Source organism: Drosophila miranda, chromosome 3, assembly GCF_003369915.1.
Source record: "Drosophila miranda strain MSH22 chromosome 3, D.miranda_PacBio2.1, whole genome shotgun sequence".
Classification (NCBI taxonomy): domain Eukaryota; kingdom Metazoa; phylum Arthropoda; class Insecta; order Diptera; family Drosophilidae; genus Drosophila; species Drosophila miranda.
The window spans coordinates 4,223,391-4,244,852 of record NC_046676.1 but is presented as its reverse complement, the minus strand read 5'-3'; the positions used below and the strand labels follow the sequence as shown (position 1 = coordinate 4,244,852).

The 21,462-nt window shown below is 48.8% G+C and overlaps 2 protein-coding genes and 1 pseudogene across 2 annotated transcripts; all 3 read right to left on the bottom strand.

The window, feature by feature from the left end:
- Window positions 1–378: 378 nt before the first annotated feature.
- LOC117187898 lies at window positions 379–4,639 on the bottom strand. The gene is made up of 3 exons (XM_033390834.1): window positions 4,518–4,639; window positions 1,207–4,411; window positions 379–1,139 (listed from the first exon to the last, which is right to left on the bottom strand). Exons 1-3 carry the CDS (start codon window positions 4,621–4,623, stop codon window positions 404–406), a joined length of 4,047 nt encoding a protein of 1,348 aa, XP_033246725.1. The 5' UTR covers window positions 4,624–4,639; the 3' UTR covers window positions 379–403.
- A 1,511-nt stretch (window positions 4,640–6,150) lies between these two features.
- Window positions 6,151–10,230, bottom strand: LOC117188129 (annotated as a pseudogene).
- An 8,021-nt stretch (window positions 10,231–18,251) lies between these two features.
- LOC117188127 (putative mediator of RNA polymerase II transcription subunit 12) lies at window positions 18,252–21,066 on the bottom strand. The gene has a single exon (XM_033391478.1). The coding sequence runs from the start codon at window positions 21,049–21,051 to the stop codon at window positions 18,271–18,273; it is 2,781 nt and encodes a 926-aa protein (XP_033247369.1). The 5' UTR covers window positions 21,052–21,066; the 3' UTR covers window positions 18,252–18,270.
- Window positions 21,067–21,462: the final 396 nt, after the last annotated feature.

The following is a 21,462-nucleotide window of genomic DNA, read 5'->3' as shown; positions in this document are numbered from 1 at the left end:
CTTCAGCAACACCATCTTGGTGCATCAATGCAGCAATGAAACCTGCATCTTATACGTGTTTATCTTGACAGTCGGTTAAAGTGAGTGACATAAAATAAAACTACTATTAATTTGGTAAATGTGAATATATCGAATTTCAAATGCAAATAAAAATAAACTATTGATATCCCAAAAGAATAACTCAAAGGTAATCTTTTTAACCGATTGGTTCAACATTAAATTAAATTTTTTCTGTTCTTCTCTACTCTCGCGGTAGCGCTTTTAAGCGCCAGTTGGACGATTTCTCTAATCTCTGACTAAAGTTCTAATAGACTAAAGAACGAATTTTAATTTGACATTTAGAATGTTATTTAATAGTAAAATAAACTCAACGAAAAAATAAACAAATACAAAAATAACCACCTTAGAGTCCCAGAAAGGCCCTAGCCTGCTGCTCGCCCGCCTCCTTGAAGAGCTCTGCGGTCTTCACCAGCTTGATGAAGCGAGGCGAGTACTCGTTGTTCATGCTGGTCTGCCGCAGCACCTCCTGCAGCTTGGCATTTCGCTGCCTGCGCTCCACGGAGTCTGCCATTTTGCGGAGGTACATGAGGTCCATGAGAAGTTCATCTCGGACATTGGCCGCCGAACGCTGATCTGTCAGTGGAAGCTCCTCGTACTGACGCAGCAGTTTCTTGACGATGCGAGACCGGGAATCAATCTTGTCGCTATCGAGTAAACCCACATCCTGGTTGAAGTCGTCGGCCAGACCACTCGGCGTGTTCTCTCGCTTCTCGCGGCACTTCTTCTGCTCATCCATAGTCTTCAGGATGAGGTCGTAGAACTCACTCAGGTCTGGGCGCAAGGGAATGCAGGACCGAACCCGCACCTGCTTGTCGATGATGTCGCTAATGGCCGCCATGGTCTCCCGCACCATGGTCTCCGTCTGATGCAGGTACTGATCGTTTTTGTCATTCCGGATCTGATAGAAGTTTTTGGGCTTCTTGAGGGAGCCCTTGCGATTGCGCTCCAGCACGGCCAACAGACGATCCATGCCCGGATCATTGCTGACTGCCTCAAACACGGCCGACACAATGTCCTCCGACGTTTTGCCAGTTATAAGCTTCTCCAAGCTGTCATCACAGGATTCGGCATTTCCACTACTGCAAGAAGAGATGTGATGTGGATGTGAACAAAGGAACATTCCATACAGGATCTCGTACTACTTACCATTTGCTCGATTCTGGCTTGTACTCCTTTTTCCCCTTGGACTTCTCTTTGCCCCACCTATTATTCCTTCTGTGGTCGGTATTATCCCTCCAATTTCTACCCGCTTCGCGTGCATATCGATCATCATTCTGCATTAAAGTATCGTCACTCCCGTGCTCTGCCGAATCCGCCGAATCCGCCCAATCAAGCATCATGTCGGTGTTCATCTGATCGAAGGCTGGCTGCATGTTGATTGATCCGTTGCCATAGAACTGTTTTGTCTTTGGATCCCCGCACACATTAGCGTTGATGGACACGTTCAACCTCAGGGAATCTGGTTTATAGCAGACATCGCCGGTCGGCACAGCAGGTCCAGAAGTTTTACCCTGATCAGCCCCTCCTGAGTCCGTTGCATTCGTTGACGTATCGGTAGTATTCGTCATGGATGGAATACTCGTTTTGTTTCCACCAAACCCTGGTGTAGTCGACTCCGTCATCATGTTGGGGACGGGCGTTGTAATTGATATGCAATTGGGATCAATGGTTATGGACACTGAGGGCCGCGTCAGTGGTTCAACTTGTGTAATGCATGGATCCACTGTGGACAACATGTTGTTCTTGACCTGCTTGTTAAAGAAAGGACCAAAGTATCGATGGACTGCGGATTGCTTCATTAGCGGCGGCGCTATCAGCTGCTTTTGCTGGGTCTGTAGAGGTGCCTGTTGCTGAGGTGGCAGGTATTGCTGTTTTGGCAGATATGGCTTCTGTGGAAAGTGTTGCTGTTGTGGCAGATATTGATGCTGAATCGGTGACTGCTGCTGTTGCTGCTGCAGTTGTTGTTGTTGCTGCTGCTGTTGCTGTGGTATCTGCAGAGGCTGCTGCGTTAACTGGTAGACTCCATTAGCTCGCTGATTCATCATGGGCACCTGAACGCTAGAAGCATCATAGAGACTGGCCTCGTCCTCTCCGTAAGGATCGGTCTCTTCCTCGACATCGGACATAAGGCCACTTCCAAGGTCTCCAAAATGCAAGTGTTTCCCATTGTGGTCCTCCAGGTCGTCCAGCAGAGGAGCAGCCATGCGCTTTGTTCTCTCGGGGCATTCCGGGGGCTGCTGCTCTTCTCCGATGGACCGTTTGGAGCGCCGGTTTTTCCTGGGAGACCAGCGACGACGTAGGCTTTGGATGTGCCGCTTGTTGCGATCTTTGTCGCCACTAAAATGCGACAGCTCATTGGCCAGAAGTTTGACCACTGCATCGGGATTGGGCAAATGGGGAGTACCTGGTGCTATTTTTGATCTCTCAGGCTCTGCGGAAACCTCATCGGCTGGCCTGGACGTGAACGACTCCTCCACAGTCAGCTTGATGCTCTCCTGCAGCACTGCATCTTTAATGCTGGCTGCCGCCTGGGACTTCTCCTGAACCTGTGGCTGTTCAAGTACCGATTGTAGGACGGCATGGCTGTTTGACTTATTCTGGGTCTCCAGGCTACCCTCGGCTTCAGAGATGGCATCTGTTTCTAGCCTTGTCTTGGCCTCGATGCTTTCCACCTTAACAGCAGAGTCCTGAGCACTTTCGCCCACCTCCGGCTTTGTTGAAATGTCCGCCTCAGATACAGATACAGCATCATCTTTCAGCTCTGTAGGTTCCGTAGGCTTAACCTCAATGTCCGTTCTCACTTTCAGTGACTTTGCTTCAGCCTCGACTTGCACCTTTTCGAAAGCAGTAGCTTTACCCACCACCTTGCTGTCGATTGGCTCTTTATCCGGCTCCACTTTGACATCCTGTTGTTCTTCGACTTTTGGTTCACTTTCCTTGAGCGCAGGCACACTCGGGATGTCCAGCTGCTCGGCCTTAGTTCCTGACTCATTCACGGCCACCTTCGCTGTCGTTGCCAGGGTCATATTTAAGGTATGCTCCCGCTTGTAGCGTCCCAGGTCCCCAACGGACCTGCGATTGGGGTGCAAGTAGTCGACCATGTTGGGCATCTGCCGCTGGCTGAGAGCATGGAAGCGATCGTACAGGCGATCGGGCAGGCGATAGTCGTAGCTCTGGGGCAGATCCAACATGTTGTGGCCACCGGAGGATACAACCTCCGTAGACTGCCTCATTTTGCTGGTCATCGGACTGAGGCCATCGTACTGCTGCCGCCGTTCACCATCATCGCTCATGTATCCCTCTTGATTCTGTTCCTGATAATGATCCAGATACAGATCTGGATCCTGCTGCTGCTCCTGCTCCCGTCTCATTTTCCGCTCCCGGCGCTTTATTAGTTCGTCCACGAGATGGGCATGCTGGCTCTCCACCAGCGCATTGCTCGGCAGCGAGGGTCCCATGCCCTTGAGCATGAGGCGGTTGCTTGTCTTTAGCTTGATCTCGTTCATTGGATTGAAGCCGTGATAGGAGCTGCGCTTGTTCAAACCCCTGCCCTTGGGCGGAATTTTCCGTTGGGCGTTCTCAGAGGCCTCCTGCTCGATCTTAGACAGCTTGTAGTTGGCCTCGTGCAACAGATTGTTCGGCCTCCATTTGGGCGAATCGAGCCGGAGTAATGTTTGCTCATACAACCCGTCCGGCACTGGCCTGTTTTCAAACTCCGGTAGATCGTCGTTGAGTTCTGCCTTCTTGTGATACTCCTTCACCCGGTATGGATCCCTTTTGCTAGTCTTCTCATGCTCGTTTAGAATCTCCTGGGCCTGCTTCAGCTTGATGTCCAGGTAGGTGAGACCGCTACCACCGTACTGAAAGGGAGCCATGGTGGTCTCGAACACTAGAATGATGGGATCCACCGCAGTATCCTTGTACTTCTGCTTCACCTTGCCGATCTCTGTATTCTGCATATCCTTCAAGTAGTTACTTTCGTAGTTCGTGCCCCTCTGTTTACTGACAGTATGTGATTTCTTGTGGCCTGTCTGGAAGTCCCGATACCAGGCGTTGGCTGCCTCCGCCATGGCATTGTCCTCCGATTCTCCGCTGCTGGTCTGGGCAAAGCTGGCCAGCATATCGTCGATGGTGTGCCTGGGCTGTCTTCGGTACTGATCCTGGCAGTAGAGATCCTGAATCTTGCCGCGCGCCTCCTTCACGGCCCGATTGAAACTGCGCAACTTCTCGCTGCTCGACGGCTCCGAGTCGGCCGGGAGCAACTTGGAACCACCCAGCACCATCAGAGTCCACCAGAATTGTAAGAAAATCATATTCCAATCTGGGTACGATTCGTTCCAATTCAGATTATCTTTCAAAAGGTACAGAGAAAACTCAATTAGAAAGTTCTGCCTCCCAGCCAGCTTGATCTGAATTGGGTTTTCGGCTTTTGGATTTTTTCGGAGTCAGTTCTTTACTTGCCACTTGCCACTTGCCACTTGGGCTTGGGTGCGTTCCTCCTGCCTCTGCTGCACGATCAGCCGGCGTTGCGACAACAGCGACTTGGACCAACTGTGCAGCCATCTCTTGTATGTGGCTACCGTTCTGGCGACCTCATGCCTTGCCTGATCCCTTTGCACCTGTTCCATATCTCTCTGCCTGGCCTCTATTGCTTTGCGCACCTTACGGAGCAGCTCATCGCGGATCTGGCTCATCATGCGCAGCCGCCGATAGGCCTGGTGTCTGTAGCTCCTCAGGTGCCAGCCCTTGCGCCTCACCTGCTTCTTCAGCAACACCATCTTGGTGCATCGATGCAGCAATGAAACCTGCATCTTATACGTGTTTATCTTGACAGTCGGTTAAAGTGAGTGACATAAAATAAAACTACTATTAATTTGGTAAATGTGAATATATCGAATTTCAAATGCAAATAAAAACGAGGGGGAACGTTGTGAGTTGCTGCGGACACCGCAACTCTACGGTTATACCCGATACTAAGTCAGTATGGCTCTCCTCCGGCAGACGCCGCTAATATTAAACGACACGACAAAGACTGCGTGCGAGAGAGACAGAAAATCAGTCTGAGCGTGACGTCGGGCGCTGCGTAGCCACTGCAAATTGATTTGTTCCTATTGGCTATAAAAATGATCTGATGCGGATACCAAATTTGGTTACTCTAGCCTTAATAGTCTCTGAGATTTTTGAATATCCCGAGATTTTCGTCCTTTGCGGGGGCGGAAGGGGGTGTGGCGAAATTTTGAAACAAACTCGTCTCGGTCCGATATATTAGGAGTGTGGATACCAAATTTGGTTGCTCTAGCTTTTGTAGTCTCTGAGATCTAGGCGCTAATGTTTTACTCTAAGCAAAGCCGCCTATGCTACGTGTGTGTTAGAGAGAGACAGGGTGAGAAAAAATGAAATTGTTTTCTTGATGCTGGCTATAATAATAATACGATCCAATTCAGATTCCGCAATCTTAAAGATATGGTCATTCTCTACAATTCTACGTTTTTGGTTTTCTCATATCTTTAAAATTGTGGATGCCACAGATTTTCGTCCTTTGTGGGGGCGGAAGTGGGCGGGACGAAGTTTTGAAATATTTTTGTAGCAGTGACATATCACAGAAGTCTGGATCCAAAACATCGTTGCTCTAGCTCTTATAGTCTTTGAGCACTAGGCGCTGAAGGGGACGGACAGACGGACAGACGGACGGACGGACAGACAGACAGGGCTCAATCGACTGATGAAGAATATAAATACTTTATGGGGTCGGAAACGATTCCTTCTGGACGTTACACACATCCACTTTTACCACAAATCTAAGATACCCCAATACTCATTTTGAGTATCGGGTATAATAAACTATTGATATCCCAAAAGAATAACTCAAAGGTAATCTGTTTAACCGATTGGTTCAACATTAAATCATTAAATTTTCTCTATTCTTCTCTACCCTCGCGGTAGCGCTTTTAAGCGCCAGTTGGACGATTTCTCTAATCTCTGACTAAAGTTCTAATAGACTAAAGAACGAATTTTAATTTGACATTTAGAATGTTATTTAATAGTAAAATAAACTCAACGAAAAAATAAACAAATACAAAAATAACCACCTTAGAGTCCCACAAAGGCCCTAGCCTGCTGCTCGCCCGCCTCCTTGAAGAGCTCTGCGGTCTTCACCAGCTTGATGAAGCGAGGCGAGTACTCGTTGTTCATGCTGGTCTGCCGCAGCACCTCCTGCAGCTTGGCATTTCGCTGCCTGCGCTCCACGGAGTCTGCCATTTTGCGGAGGTACATAAGGTCCATGAGAAGTTCATCTCGGACATTGGCCGCCGAACGCTGATCTGCCAGTGGGAGCTCCTCGTACTGACGCAGCAGTTTCTTGACGATGCGAGACCGGGAATCAATCTTGTCGCTATCGAGTAAGCCCACATCCTGGTTGAAGTCGTCGGCCAGACCACTCGGCGCGTTCTCTCGCTTCTCGCGGCACTTCTTCTGCTCATCCATAGTCTTCAGGATGAGGTCGAAGAACTCACTCAGGTCTGGGCGCAAGGGAATGCAGGACCGAACCCGCACCTGCTTGTCGATGATGTCGCTAATGGCCGCCATGGTCTCCCCCACCATGGTCTCCGTCTGATGCAGGTACTGATCGTTTTTGTCATTCCCGATCTGATAGAAGTTTTTGGGCTTTTTGAGGGAGCCCTTGCGATTGCGCTCCAGCACGGCCAACAGACGATCCATGCCCGAATCATTGCTGACTGCCTCAAACACGGCCGACACAATGTCCTCCGACGTTTTGCCAGTTATAAGCTTCTCCAAGCTGTCATCACAGGATTCGGCATTTCCACTACTGCAAGAAGAGATGTGATGTGGATGTGAACAAAGGAACATTCCATACAGGATCTCGTACTACTTACCATTTGCTCGATTCTGGCTTGTACTCCTTTTTCCCCTTGGACTTCTCTTTGCCCCACCTATTATTCCTTCTGTGGCCGGTATTATCCCTCCAATTTCTACCCGCTTCGCGTGCATATCGATCATCATTCTGCATTAAAGTATCGTCACTCCCGTGCTCTGCCGAATCCGCCGAATCCGCCCAATCAAGCATCAAGTCGGTGTTCATCTGATCGAAGGCTGGCTGCATGTTGATTGATCCGTTGCCATAGAACTGTTTTGTCTTTGGATCCCCGCACACATTAGCGTTGATGGACACGTTCAACCTCAGGGAATCTGGTTTATAGCAGACATCGCCGGTCGGCACAGCAGGTCCAGAAGTTTTACCCTGATCAGCCCCTCCTGAGTCCGTTGCATTCGTTGACGTATCGGTAGTATTCGTCATGGATGGAATACTCGTTTTGTTTCCACCAAACCCTGGTGTAGTCGACTCCGTCATCATGTTGGGGACGGGCGTTGTAATTGATATGCATTTGGGATCAATGGTTATGGACACTGAGGGCCGCGTCAGTGGTTCAACTTGTGTAATGCATGGATCCACTACGGACAACATGTTGTTCTTGACCTGCTTGTTAAAGAAAGGACCAAAGTATCGATGGACTGCGGATTGCTTCATTAGCGGCGGCGCTATCAGCTGCTTTTGCTGGGTTTGTAGAGGTGCCTGTTGCTGAGGTGGCAGGTATTGCTGTTTTGGCAGATATGGCTTCTGTGGAAAGTGTTGCTGTTTTGGCAGATATTGATGCTGAATCGGTGACTGCTGCTGTAGCTGCTGCAGTTGTTGTTGTTGCTGCTGCTGCGCTGGACGATTCTCTTGCAGCTGAAGCGGACGTTTCTTTTGAAGCTTCTGAAGCTTCTTAAAAAAGTTAGTCAAATTGAAGCTGGCCTTGAAATTGGAGGGTTGCTGTAGCTGGCCTCGTCCTCGCCGTAAGGATCGGTCTCTTCCTCGACATCGGACATAAGAAGGCCACTTCCAAGGTCTCCAAAATGCAAGTGTTTCCCATTGTGGTCCTCCAGGTCGTCCAGCAGAGGAGCAGCCATGCGCTTGGTTCTCTCGGGGCATTCCGGGGGCTGCTGCTCTTCTCCGATGGACCGTTTGGAGCCCCGGTTTTTCCTGGGAGACCAGCGACGACGTAGGCTTTGGATGTGCCGCTTGTTGCGATCTTTGTCGCCACTAAAATGCGACAGCTCATTGGCCAGAAGTTTGACCACTGCATCGGGATTGGGCAAATGGGGAGTACCTGGTGCTATTTTTGATCTCTCAGGCTCTTCGGAAACCTCATCGGCTGGCCTGGACGTGAACGACTCCTCCACAGTCAGCTTGATGCTCTCCTGCAGCACTGCATCTTTAATGCTGGCTGCCGCCTGGGACTTCTCCTGAACCTGTGGCTGTTCAAGTACCGATTGTAGGACGGCATGGCTGTTTGACTTATTCTGGGTGTCCAGGCTACCCTCGGCTTCAGAGATGGCATCTGTTTCTAGCCTTGTCTTGGCCTCGATGCTTTCCACCTTAACAGCAGAGTCCTGAGCACTTTCGCCCACCTCCGGCTTTGTTGAAATATCCGCCTCAGATACAGATACAGCATCATCTTTCAGCTCTGTAGGTTCCGTAGGCTTAACCTCAATGTCCGTTCTCACTTTCAGTGACTTTGCTTCAGCCTCGACTTGCACCTTTTCGAAAGCAGTAGCTTTACCCACCACCTTGCTGTCGATTGGCTCTTTATCCGGCTCCACTTTGACATCCTGTTGTTCTTCGACTTTTGGTTCACTTTCCTTGAGCGCAGGCACACTCGGGATGTCCAGCTGCTCGGCCTTAGTTCCTGACTCATTCACGGCCACCTTCGCTGTCGTTGCCAGGGTCATATTTAAGGTATGCTCCCGCTTGTAGCGTCCCGGGTCCCCAACGGACCTGCGATTGGGGTGCAAGTAGTCGACCATGTTGGGCATCTGCCGCTGGCTGAGAGCATGGAAGCGATCGTACAGGCGATCGGGCAGGCGATAGTCGTAGCTCTGGGGCAGATCCAACATGTTGTGGCCACCGGAGGATACAACCTCCGGAGACTGCCTCATTTTGTTGGTCATCGGACTGAGGCCATCGTACTGCTGCCGCCGTTCACCATCATCGCTCATGTATCCCTCTTGATTCTGTTCCTGATAATGATCCAGATACAGATCTGGATCCTGCTGCTGCTCCTGCTCCCGTCTCATTTTCCGCTCCCGGCGCTTTATCAGTTCGTCCACGAGATGGGCATGCTGGCTCTCCACCAGCGCATTGCTCGGCAGCGAGGGTCCCATGCCCTTGAGCATGAGGCGGTTGCTTGTCTTTAGCTTGATCTCGTTCATTGGATTGAAGCCGTGATAGGAGCTGCGCTTGTGCAAACCCCTGCCCTTGGGCGGAATTTTCCGTTGGGCGTTCTCAGAGGCCTCCTGCTCGATCTTAGATAGCTTGTAGTTGGCCTCGTGCAACAGATTGTTCGGCCTCCATTTGGGCGAATCGAGCCGGAGTAATGTTTGCTCATACAACCCGTCCGGCACTGGCCTGTTTTCAAACTCCGGTAGATCGTCGTTGAGTTCTGCCTTCTTGTGATACTCCTTCACCCGGTATGGATCCCTTTTGCTAGTCTTCTCATGCTCGTTTAGAATCTCCTGGGCCTGCTTCAGCTTGATGTCCAGGTAGGTGAGACCGCTACCACCGTACTGAAAGGGAGCCATGGTGGTCTCGAACACTAGAATGATGGGATAAACCGCAGTATCCATGTACTTCTGCTTCACCTTGCCAATCTGTGTTCTGCATATCCTTCAAGTAGTTACTTTCGTAGCTCGTGCCCCTTTGTTTACTGACAGTATGTGATTTCTTGTGGCCTGTCTGGAAGTCCCGATACCAGGCGTTGGCTGCCTCCGCCATGGCATTGTCCTCCGATTCTCCGCTGCTGGTCTGGGCAAAGCTGGCTAGCATATCGTCGATGGTGTGCCTGGGCTGTCTTCGGTACTGATCCTGGCCGTAGAGATCCTGAATCTTGCCGCGCGCCTCCTTCACGGCCCGATTGAAACTGCGCAACTTCTCGCTGCTCGACGGCTCCGAGTCGGCCGGGAGCAACTTGGAACCACCCAGCACCATCAGAGTCCACCAGAATTGTAAGAAAATCATATTCCAATCTGGGTACGATTCGTTCCAATTCAGATTATCTTTCAAAAGGTACAGAGAAAACTCAATTAGAAAGTTCTGCCTCCCAGCCAGCTTGATCTGAATTGGGTTTTCAGCTTTTGGATTTTTTCGGAGTCAGTTCTTTACTTGCCACTTGCCACTTGGGCTTGTTTCGTTCCTCCTGCCTCTGCTGCACGATCAGCCGGCGTTGCGACAACAGCGACTTGGACCAACTGTGCAGCCATCTCTTGTATGTGGCTACCGTTCTGGCGACCTCATGCCTTGCCTGATCCCTTTGCACCTGTTCCATATCTCTCTGCCTGGCCTCTATTGCTTTGCGCACCTTACGGAGCAGCTCATCGCTGATCTGGCTCATCATGCGCAGCCGCCGATAGGCCTGGTGTCTGTAGCTCCTCAGGTGCCAGCCCTTGCGCCTCACCTGCTTCTTCAGCAACACCATCTTGGTGCATCGATGCAGCAATGAAACCTGCATCTTATACGTGTTTATCTTGACAGTCGGTTAAAGTGAGTGACATAAAATAAAACTACTATTAATTTGGTAAATGTGAATATATCGAATTTCAAATGCAAATAAAAACGAGGGGGAACGTTGTGAGTTGCTGCGGACACCGCAACTCTACAGTTATACCCGATACTAAGTCAGTATGGCTCTCCTCCGGCAGACGCCGCTAATATTGAACGACGCGACAAAGAGTGCGTGCGAGAGAGACAGAAATTCAGTCTGAGCGTGACGTCGGGGGCTGCGTAGCCAGTGCAAATTGATTTGTTCCTTTTGGCAATAAAAATTATCTGATCTGATCCAGATTCAGCAATCTGATAGATATGATCATTATCTATGATTCTGCGTTTTTAGTTTTCTCGTATCCTCAATATTGTGGATGCAACAGATTTTCGTCCTTTGTGGGGGCGGAAGAGGGTGGGGCGAAATTTTGAGATATATGTTTACAAGTGAGATCTAACAGGAGTGCGGATACCAAATTTGGTTACTCTAGCCTTAATAGTCTCTGAGATTTTTGAATATCCCCAGATTTTCGTCCTTTGCGGGGGCGGAAGAGGGTGTGGCGAAATTTTGAAACAAACTCGTCTCGGTCCGATATATTAGGAGTGTGGATACCAAATTTGGTTGCTCTAGCTTTTGTAGTCTCTGAGATCTAGGCGCTAATGTTTTACTCTAAGCAAAGCCGGCTATGCTACGTGTGTGTTAGAGAGAGACAGGGCGAGAAAAAATGAAATTGTTTTCTTGATGCTGGCAATAATAATAATACGATCTTATTCAAATTCTGCAGTCTAAAAGATATGGCCATTCTCTACGATTCTGCGCCTTTGGTTTTCTCGTATCTTTAAAATTGTGGATGCCACAGATTTTTGTCTTTTGTGGGGGCGGAAGTGGGCGGGGCGAAGTTTTAAAATATTTTTGTAGCAGTGACATATCACAGAAGTCTGGATCCAAAACATCGTTGCTCTAGCTCTTATAGTCTTTGAGCACTAGGCGCTAATAGGGACGGACAGACGGACAGACGGACGGACGGACAGACGGACAGACAGACATGGCTCAATCGACTCGGCTATTGATGCTGATCAAGAATATATATACTTTATGGGGTCGGAAACGATTCCTTCTGGACGTTACACACATCCATTTTCACCACAAATCTAATATACCCCAATACTCATTTTGAGTATCGGGTATAAAAACGAGGGGGAACGTTGTGAGTTGCTGCGTACACCGCAACTCTACATTTATACCCGATACTAAGTCGGTATGGCTCTCCTCCGGCAGACGCCGCTAATATTAAACGGCACGACAAAGAGTGCGTGCGAGAGAGACAGAAAATCAGTCTGAGCGTGACGTCGGGCGCTGCGTAGCCAGTGCAAATTGATTTGTTCCTTTTGGCTATAAAAACTATCTGATCTGATCCACATTCAGCAATCTCATAGATATGGTCGTTATCTATGATTCTGCGTTTTTAGTTTTCTCGAATCTGCAATATTGTGGATGCAACAGATCATCCTTTGTGTAGGCGGAAGGGGGTGGGGCGAAATTCTGAGATATACGTCTTATAGTGAGATCTAACAGGAGTGCGGATACCAAATTTGGTTACTCTAGCCTTAATAGTCTCTGAGATTTGTGAATATCCCCAGATTTGCATCCTTTACGGGGGCGGAAGGGGGTGTGGCGAAATTTTGAAACAAACTCGTCTCGGTCCGATATATTAGGAGTGTGGATACCAAATTTGGTTGCTCTAGCTTTTGTAGTCTCTGAGATCTAGGCGCTAATGTTTTACTCTAAGCAAAGCCGCCTATGCTACGTGTGTGTTAGAGAGAGACAGGGAGAGAAAAAATGAAATTGTTTTCTTGATGCTGGCTATAATAATAATACGATCCAATTCAGAATCCGCAGTCTTAAAGATATGGTCATTCTCTACAATTCTACGTTTTTGGTTTTCTCATATCTTTAAAATTGTGGATGCCACAGATTTTCGTCCTTTGTGGCGGCGAAAGGGGGCGGGGCGAAGTTTTGAAATATTTTTGTAGCAGTGACATATCACAGAAGTCTGGATCCAAAACATCGTTGCTCTAGCTCTTATAGTCTTTGAGCACTAGGCGCTAATAGGGACGGACAGACGGACGGACGGACAGACGGACAGACGGACAGACAGACAGGGCTCAATCGACTCGGCTATTGATGCTGATCAAGAATATATATACTTTATGGGGTCGGAAACGATTCCTTCTGGACGTTACACACATCCATTTTCACCACAAATCTAATATACCCCAATACTCATTTTGAGTATCGGGTATAATAAACTATTGATATCCCAAAAGAATAACTCAAAGGTAATCTGTTTAACCGATTGGTTCAACATCTTTCGTATCTTTCGTAGTGATCAGACGTGTTTTTGTTTTGCGCTCCGCATTTTTTCCTTTTGTTTTGAATAAACAGCCGGTGTTTTCCTAACTAAATTCTAATTATACTTCCTAACCAGACAACAATCTGGAAACCTATTCTATTACGCGAGTGCATGCCTTTTGATTTGTGTTAAAACATTATTTAACTTTTTATTTTTCGGCGTCGGCTTGTGCTTGTTCTTGTGTTTGTGTTGTTGCAGTGAGTGAGTACGCATTACATTGCATTGCAGTCCGCTCTCGTCTGGTAGCTTTTGTTGTTTTATCACTCTCTCGCTATCACCTCAACTTCAATAACTGTTCTTTCTCTCTCGCTCTTTAAACTTTCTGAGCAATAGCGCTCTCTGCTTAGTAGCTCTCGCTATAACCGCTCTCCACTCTGCTCTCTTTTTTTTACCAATTCCGCTTTGAGCGTTGTCTGGCACATTGGTCTGATACCAATTTGTTTTGCAAATAATAGTATATATATAAATAAATAATAAAATAAAATGGAATACGCTGTGGTCTGTGCCAAAAAAAGCTGTAAGAAGCAGATCACCCACGATCAGCCGAATGTCCCCTGCTGGCTCTGCGACAGCGTAGTGCACGCAAAATGCGCTGGATTTTCTGGCCTCGTGAGTGATGCTATAGGCAAACGTAATGGCTTGCATTACAGTTGCGAGGCATGCCGTGCGGTGGAGAAAGACATGGTGGCTTTCATGAGGCAGACGCGGAGTGGCTTTAAGGAGCTGACCGTTGGTTTTAAAAACCAATACGATCGGCTCCTAGCCATGGAGGCTCAGTTTAGCGGTTTAAAACTGCTGAATGAGTCTCCGAGGCGCAAAAAGGTCACTCCGCGGGATCTGCAATTGCCAACCGTCACTCAGCCGTGCGCCGCCGAAAAACTGACTCCGACCACTCCAAGTGTGCAGCAGTTGATCTCGTTTGCCACTCCAAGGGCAACGACAGCTGCTGGCGACGCAGATTCGGTAGCCGAATTCATCGCCTCGGAGAATGTGCAGCCAAGTACGTCTGCAGCGTCCGTGTCCGTGGTGTCCGCAAGTTCGCTAGTTGTCCCATCTATCCCGATCCCACCAGTAAATAGACGTTCCGGACCTCCGGATATTGCCACCACAGGTACTAGGCCTGTGGTGACTAAACCACTGGTGGGAGTCCCACCAAAACGACAAGTTTTTGTTTCACGGCTGGCCCCTGACCTCACATCTAATGATGTAATTGCTTTTATTCAAAGCAAAATAAAAGCCGTGGGATTAAAGGTGGAGAAATTTAACTTCTCTTATGCCAGGGAGATAGCCTCGTTTAAGATAAGTATCTCCCCAACTCAATTTGACACCATTTGCTCCGCCAAATTTTGGCCGGAGCATTTGGTGGTGAAGGAGTTTAAGGCTAAGAAGAAGAATAGGCCCCCCATATCCCTTCCAAATCTTTCCAGTGTGCCACCCTCAACCTCAACTTCCTCTTCCTCAACTTCCCGTCTTGCTTCCACCTTTCCAAAAAACTAACTTCTCTTTTAGTAACCTATCAGAATGTAAGAGGCTTGCGTAGTAAGCTCAGCATTCTTTTCCGGGATAGTGTTGCATTTGCTTCCCACGTTATTGTGTTTACTGAAACCTGGTTAAAGCCGGACATTCTTAGTTCCGAGGTTTTGGCAGGTCGGTACACAACTTTTAGAAGGGACCGTTCGTCTCGACGGGCAGGGGGGGTTCTAATTGCAGTGGAACACTTCACAGTCCAAGTTCAACAGGAACTGGAATTCCTGTGTGTAAAACTGATTCTTCCCGCTTTCGCTATATTCATTACTTGCTCGTATATCCCACCTTCTTCGGATATTTCAATTTATGAGCAGCACTTGTCCGCTTTAACCGCTGTTTCTTCCTCGCTATCTGATAAAGATCGTATGATAGTTCTTGGTGACTTCAACTTGCCAGGAACTGTTTGGTCTTCGGTAAACGAGTCTAGTATCCTAGTGCCCATGTCACGACATGACTTTGTTGACGGCTTGCTTGACCTATCCCTGTCTCAAGTCAACCATGTGAAAAATTCCTTTACTGGAAGGAATCGTTTATAATTCCTCTCTATAAAAAAGGTAGCAAGTCTGATGCAAAAAATTATAGAGGTATAGCAAAGTTATCCGCTATTCCTAAAATGTTTGAGAGGGTTTTAACTCCGCACTTGCAACATCTCTGCAAGTCACTTATATCTCCAACTCAGCATGGATTTATAAGGCGGCGATCAACCACCACGAACTTGTTAGAGTTTACCTCTTTCATTATTAAAGGCTTTCAAGGTAACTTACAGACGGATGTTATTTACACCGACTTTAGTAAAGCATTCGACTCTGTAAACCATTCCCTTTTAGCGCATAAACTTGACCTTTTAGGGTTTCCGCCCAACCTCCTGAGATGGATTTCTAGCTATCTTTGTTCTAGGTCTCAAAGAGTCCTCTTCAAAAACTCCCTCTCTTTCCCAGTAAAGGTTTCTTCGGGAGTACCACAAGGCAGCCATCTAGGCCCCTTACTCTTCACACTCTTTATTAATGACTTACCTTCAGTATTAACATACTCTCGAGTACTTATGTATGCGGATGATGTTAAACTCTGTGTCCAGTACAAGGACATTTCATTTCATTCTCGCTTGCAATCCGATCTCAATAACTTTCAGTCATGGTGTTGTGCAAACTTGTTTCACCTTGATGCCTCGAAATGCAAAGTTATGACATTTCATCGTTCTAGCCCCTTGTTGGCTCCCTATACCCCATTTGGTGTATCTCTTGAGAGAATTACCCTGGTGGATGATCTGGGTGTTATGTTAGACCCCAAGTTAAAGTTTTCCGAACACATTTCTACCATGGTAAATAAGGCCATGGGCGTGCTTGGGTTTATAAAGAGGTGGTCAAAGGAATTTGACGACCCCTATATAACAAAGACTCTCTATACCTCGCTTGTTCGTCCGATCTTAGAATACGGCTCCTGTGTATGGTGCCCTCAGTACAAAGTACACCAGGACCGTATAGAATCAGTACAGAAAAACTTTTTACTCTTTGCTCTGCGGGGCCTTAACTTTGATGCGGGTGTAAGACTCCCATCTTACTCTAGTAGACTACTATTAGTAAACCTCCCATCCTTAGTTAACCGTAGAAAAATACTTGGTGTGATATTTATGCACAACTTGATCAGGGGTGACATAGACAGCCCTGATCTGTTGAGCCGCATAAACTTCACGATTCCTATTAGACTGACTAGAAATTTTATACCGTTGTTCCTTCCACTTTGTAGATCGAATTATTCCTTGCATGAACCGTTTAGGGTCTTATGCTCGGATTATAATTCCCTCTACCATATTATATCCACCACTAATTCTCTTCCTCTTATTAAATTATTAATCCTTACACACCTTTCTATTAATTAGTAACTGTAGTGGTATTTGTATTTTGATTGCATGCTTAGTTTCTTAGTAAGTTTAGTACTAATTTTCCTCGAATGTTAGTCTAATAGCTATCTTTCTTGCATGTTCGCGTTTGGTTCGGCTACGCACCGCGCGTCATGCGGCAGCGCCCCTCGGTCGGTTGGGCGGGAGGAGGGCTGCGTTTTGCCTGGGATCCGCGCGTAACAGCCTTCTGCTGGTGTCACACGGGCCACTTGACGGTGCAGTAACTGCATCGCCTCTTGAAAGATGCAGTCATTGCATGTCAACGTCCACACAATAAATCATTAAATTTTCTCTATTCTTCTCTACTCTCGCGGTAGCGCTTTTAAGCGCCAGTTGGACGATTTCTCTAATCTCTGACTAAAGTTCTAATAGACTAAAGAACGAATTTTAATTTGACATTTAGAATGTTATTTAATAGTAAAATAAACTCAACGAAAAAATAAACAAATAATAAAATAACCACCTTAGAGTCCCACAAAGGCCCTAGCCTGCTGCTCGCCCGCCTCCTTGAAGAGCTCTGCGGTCTTCACCAGCTTGATGCCTGCAGCTTGGCATTTCGCTGCCTGCGCTCCACGGAGTCTGCCATTTTGCGGAGGTACATAAGGTCCATGAGAAGTTCATCTCGGACATTGGCCGCCGAACGCTGATCTGCCAGTGGGAGCTCCTCGTACTGACGCAGCAGTTTCTTGACGATGCGAGACCGGGAATCAATCTTGTCGCTATCGAGTAAGCCCACATCCTGGTTGAAGTCGTCGGCCAGACCACTCGGCGCGTTCTCTCGCTTCTCGCGGCACTTCTTCTGCTCATCCATAGTCTTCAGGATGAGGTCGAAGAACTCACTCAGGTCTGGGCGCAAGGGAATGCAGGACCGAACCCGCACCTGCTTGTCGATGATGTCGCTAATGGCCGCCATGGTCTCCCGCACCATGGTCTCCGTCTGATGCAGGTACTGATCGTTTTTGTCATTCCGGATCTGATAGAAGTTTTTGGGCTTCTTGAGGGAGCCCTTGCGATTGCGCTCCAGCACGGCCAACAGACGATCCATGCCCGGATCATTGCTGACTGCCTCAAACACGGCCGACACAATGTCCTCCGACGTTTTGCCAGTTATAAGCTTCTCCAAGCTGTCATCACAGGATTCGGCATTTCCACTACTGCAAGAAGAGATGTGATGTGGATGTGAACAAAGGAACATTCCATACAGGATCTCGTACTACTTACCATTTGCTCGATTCTGGCTTGTACTCCTTTTTCCCCTTGGACTTCTCTTTGCCCCACCTATTATTCCTTCTGTGGCCGGTATTATCCCTCCAATTTCTACCCGCTTCGCGTGCATATCGATCATCATTCTGCATTAAAGTATCGTCACTCCCGTGCTCTGCCGAATCCGCCGAATCCGCCCAATCAAGCATCAAGTCGGTGTTCATCTGATCGAAGGCTGGCTGCATGTTGATTGATCCGTTGCCATAGAACTGTTTTGTCTTTGGATCCCCGCACACGTTCGCGTTGATGGACACGTTCAACCTCAGGGCATCTGGTTTATAGCAGACATCGCCGGTCGGCACAGCAGGTCCAGAAGTTTTACCCTGATCAGCCCCTCCTGAGTCCGTTGCATTCGTTGACGTATCGGTAGTATTCGTCATGGATGGAATACTCGTTTTGTTTCCACCAAACCCTGGTGTAGTCGACTCCGTCATCATGTTGGGGACGGGCGTTGTAATTGATATGCAATTGGGATCAATGATTATGGACACTGAGGGCCGCGTCAGTGGTTCAACTTATGTAATGCATGGATCCACTGTGGACAACATGTTGTTCTTGACCTGCTTGTTAAAGAAAGGACCAAAGTATCGATGGACTGCGGATTGCTTCATTAGCGGCGGCGCTATCAGCTGCTTTTGCTGGGTCTGTAGAGGTGCCTGTTGCTGAGGTGGCAGGTATTGCTGTTTTGGCAGATATGGCTTCTGTGGAAAGTGTTGCTGTTTTGGCAGATATTGATGCTGAATCGGTGACTGCTGCTGTTGCTGCTGCAGTTTTTGTTGTTGCTGCTGCTGCGCTGGACGATTCTCTTGCAGCTGAAGCGGACGATTCTTTTGCAGCTTCTGAAGCTCATTAAAAAAGTTAGTCAAATTGAAGCTGGCCTTTAAATTGGAGGGTTGCTGTAGCTGTTGCGGCTGCTGTTGCTGCTGCTGTTGCTGCTGTTGTTGCTGCTGCTGCTGCTGCTGTTGCTGCTGCTGTTGTTGCTGCTGCGGCTGCTGTTGCTGTGGTATCTGCAGAGGCTGCTGCGTTAACTGGTAGACTCCATTAGCTCGCTGATTCATCATGGGCACCTGAACGCTAGAAGCATCATACAGACTGGCCTCGACCTCGCCGTAAGGATCGGTCTCTTCCTCGACATCGGACATAAGAAGGCCACTTCCAAGGTCTCCAAAATGCAAGTGATTCCCATTGTGGTCCTCCAGGTCGTCCAGCAGAGGAGCAGCCATGCGCTTGGTTCTCTCGGGGCATTCCGGGGGCTGCTGCTCTTCTCCGATGGACCGTTTGGAGCGCCGGTTTTTCCTGGGAGACCAGCGACGACGTAGGCTTTGGATGTGCCGCTTGTTGCGATCTTTGTCGCCACTAAAATGCGACAGCTCATTGGCCAGAAGTTTGACCACTGCATCGGGATTGGGCAAATGGGGAGTACCTGGTGCTATTTTTGATCTCTCAGGCTCTTCGGAAACCTCATCGGCTGGCCTGGACGTGAACGACTCCTCCACAGTCAGCTTGATGCTCTCCTGCAGCACTGCATCTTTAATGCTGGCTGCCGCCTGGGACTTCTCCTGAACCTGTGGCTGTTCAAGTACCGATTGTAGGACGGCATGGCTGTTTGACTTATTCTGGGTCTCCAGGCTACCCTCGGCTTCAGAGATGGCATCTGTTTCTAGCCTTGTCTTGGCCTCGATGCTTTCCACCTTAACAGCAGAGTCCTGAGCACTTTCGCCCACCTCCGGCTTTGTTGAAATGTCCGCCTCAGATACAGATACAGCATCATCTTTCAGCTCTGTAGGTTCCGTAGGCTTAACCTCAATGTCCGTTCTCACTTTCAGTGACTTTGCTTCAGCCTCGACTTGCACCTTTTCGAAAGCAGTAGCTTTACCCACCACCTTGCTGTCGATTGGCTCTTTATCCGGCTCCACTTTGACATCCTGTTGTTCTTCGACTTTTGGTTCACTTTCCTTGAGCGCAGGCACACTCGGGATGTCCAGCTGCTCGGCCTTAGTTCCTGACTCATTCACGGCCACCTTCGCTGTCGTTGCCAGGGTCATATTTAAGGTATGCTCCCGCTTGTAGCGTCCCGGGTCCCCAACGGACCTGCGATTGGGGTGCAAGTAGTCGACCATGTTGGGCATCTGCCGCTGGCTGAGAGCATGGAAGCGATCGTACGGGGGCAGGCGATAGTCGTAGCTCTGTGGCAGATCCAACATGTTGTGGCCACCGGAGGATACAACCTCCGGAGACTGCCTCATTTTGTTGGTCATCGGACTGAGGCCATCGTACTGCTGCCGCCGTTCACCATCATCGCTCATGTATCCCTCTTGATTCTGTTCCTGATAATGATCCAGATACAGATCTGGATCCTGCTGCTGCTCCTGCTCCCGTCTCATTTTCCGCTCCCGGCGCTTTATCAGTTCGTCCACGAGATGGGCATGCTGGCTCTCCACCAGCGCATTGCTCGGCAGCGAGGGTCCCATGCCCTTGAGCATGAGGCGGTTGCTTGTCTTTAGCTTGATCTCGTTCATTGGATTGAAGCCGTGATAGGAGCTGCGCTTGTTCAAACCCCTGCCCTTGGGCGGAATTTTCCGTTGGGCGTTCTCAGAGGCCTCCTGCTCGATCTTAGACAGCTTGTAGTTGGCCTCGTGCAACAGATTGTTCGGCCTCCATTTGGGCGAATCGAGCCGGAGCAATGTTTGCTCATACAACCCGTCCGGCACTGGCCTGTTTTCAAACTCCGGTAGATCGTCGTTGAGTTCTGCCTTCTTGTGATACTCCTTCACCCGGTATGGATCCCTTTTGCTAGTCTTCTCATGCTCGTTTAGAATCTCCTGGGCCTGCTTCAGCTTGATGTCCAGGTAGGTGAGACCGCTACCACCGTACTGAAAGGGAGCCATGGTGGTCTCGAACACTAGAATGATGGGATCCACCGCAGTATCCTTGTACTTCTGCTTCACCTTGCCGATCTCTGTGTTCTGCATATACTTCAAGTAGTTACTTTCGTAGTTCGTGCCCCTCTGTTTACTGACAGTATGTGATTTCTTGTGGCCTGTCTGGAAGTCCCGATACCAGGCGTTGGCTGCCTCCGCCATGGCATTGTCCTCCGATTCTCCGCTGCTGGTCTGGGCAAAGCTGGCCAGCATATCGTCGATGGTGTGCCTGGGCTGTCTTCGGTACTGATCCTGGCCGTAGAGATCCTGAATCTTGCCGCGCGCCTCCTTCACGGCCCGATTGAAACTGCGCAATTTCTCGCTGCTCGACGGCTCCGAGTCGGCCGGGAGCAACTTGGAACCACCCAGCACCATCAGAGTCCACCAGAATTGTACGAAAATCATATTCCAATCTGGGTACGATTCGTTCCAATTCAGATTATCTTTCAAAAGGTACAGAGAAAACTCAATTAGAAAGTTCTGCCTCCCAGCCAGCTTGATCTGAATTGGGTTTTCGGCTTTTGGATTTTTTCGGAGTCAGTTCTTTACTTGCCACTTGCCACTTGCGACTTGCCACTTGGGCTTGGTTGCGTTCCTCCTGCCTCTGCTGCACGATCAGCCGGCGTTGCGACAACAGCGACTTGGACCAACTGTGCAGCCATCTCTTGTATGTGGCTACCGTTCTGGCGACCTCATGCCTTGCCTGATCCCTTTGCACCTGTTCCATATCTCTCTGCCTGGCCTCTATTGCTTTGCGCACCTTACGGAGCAGCTCATCGCGGATCT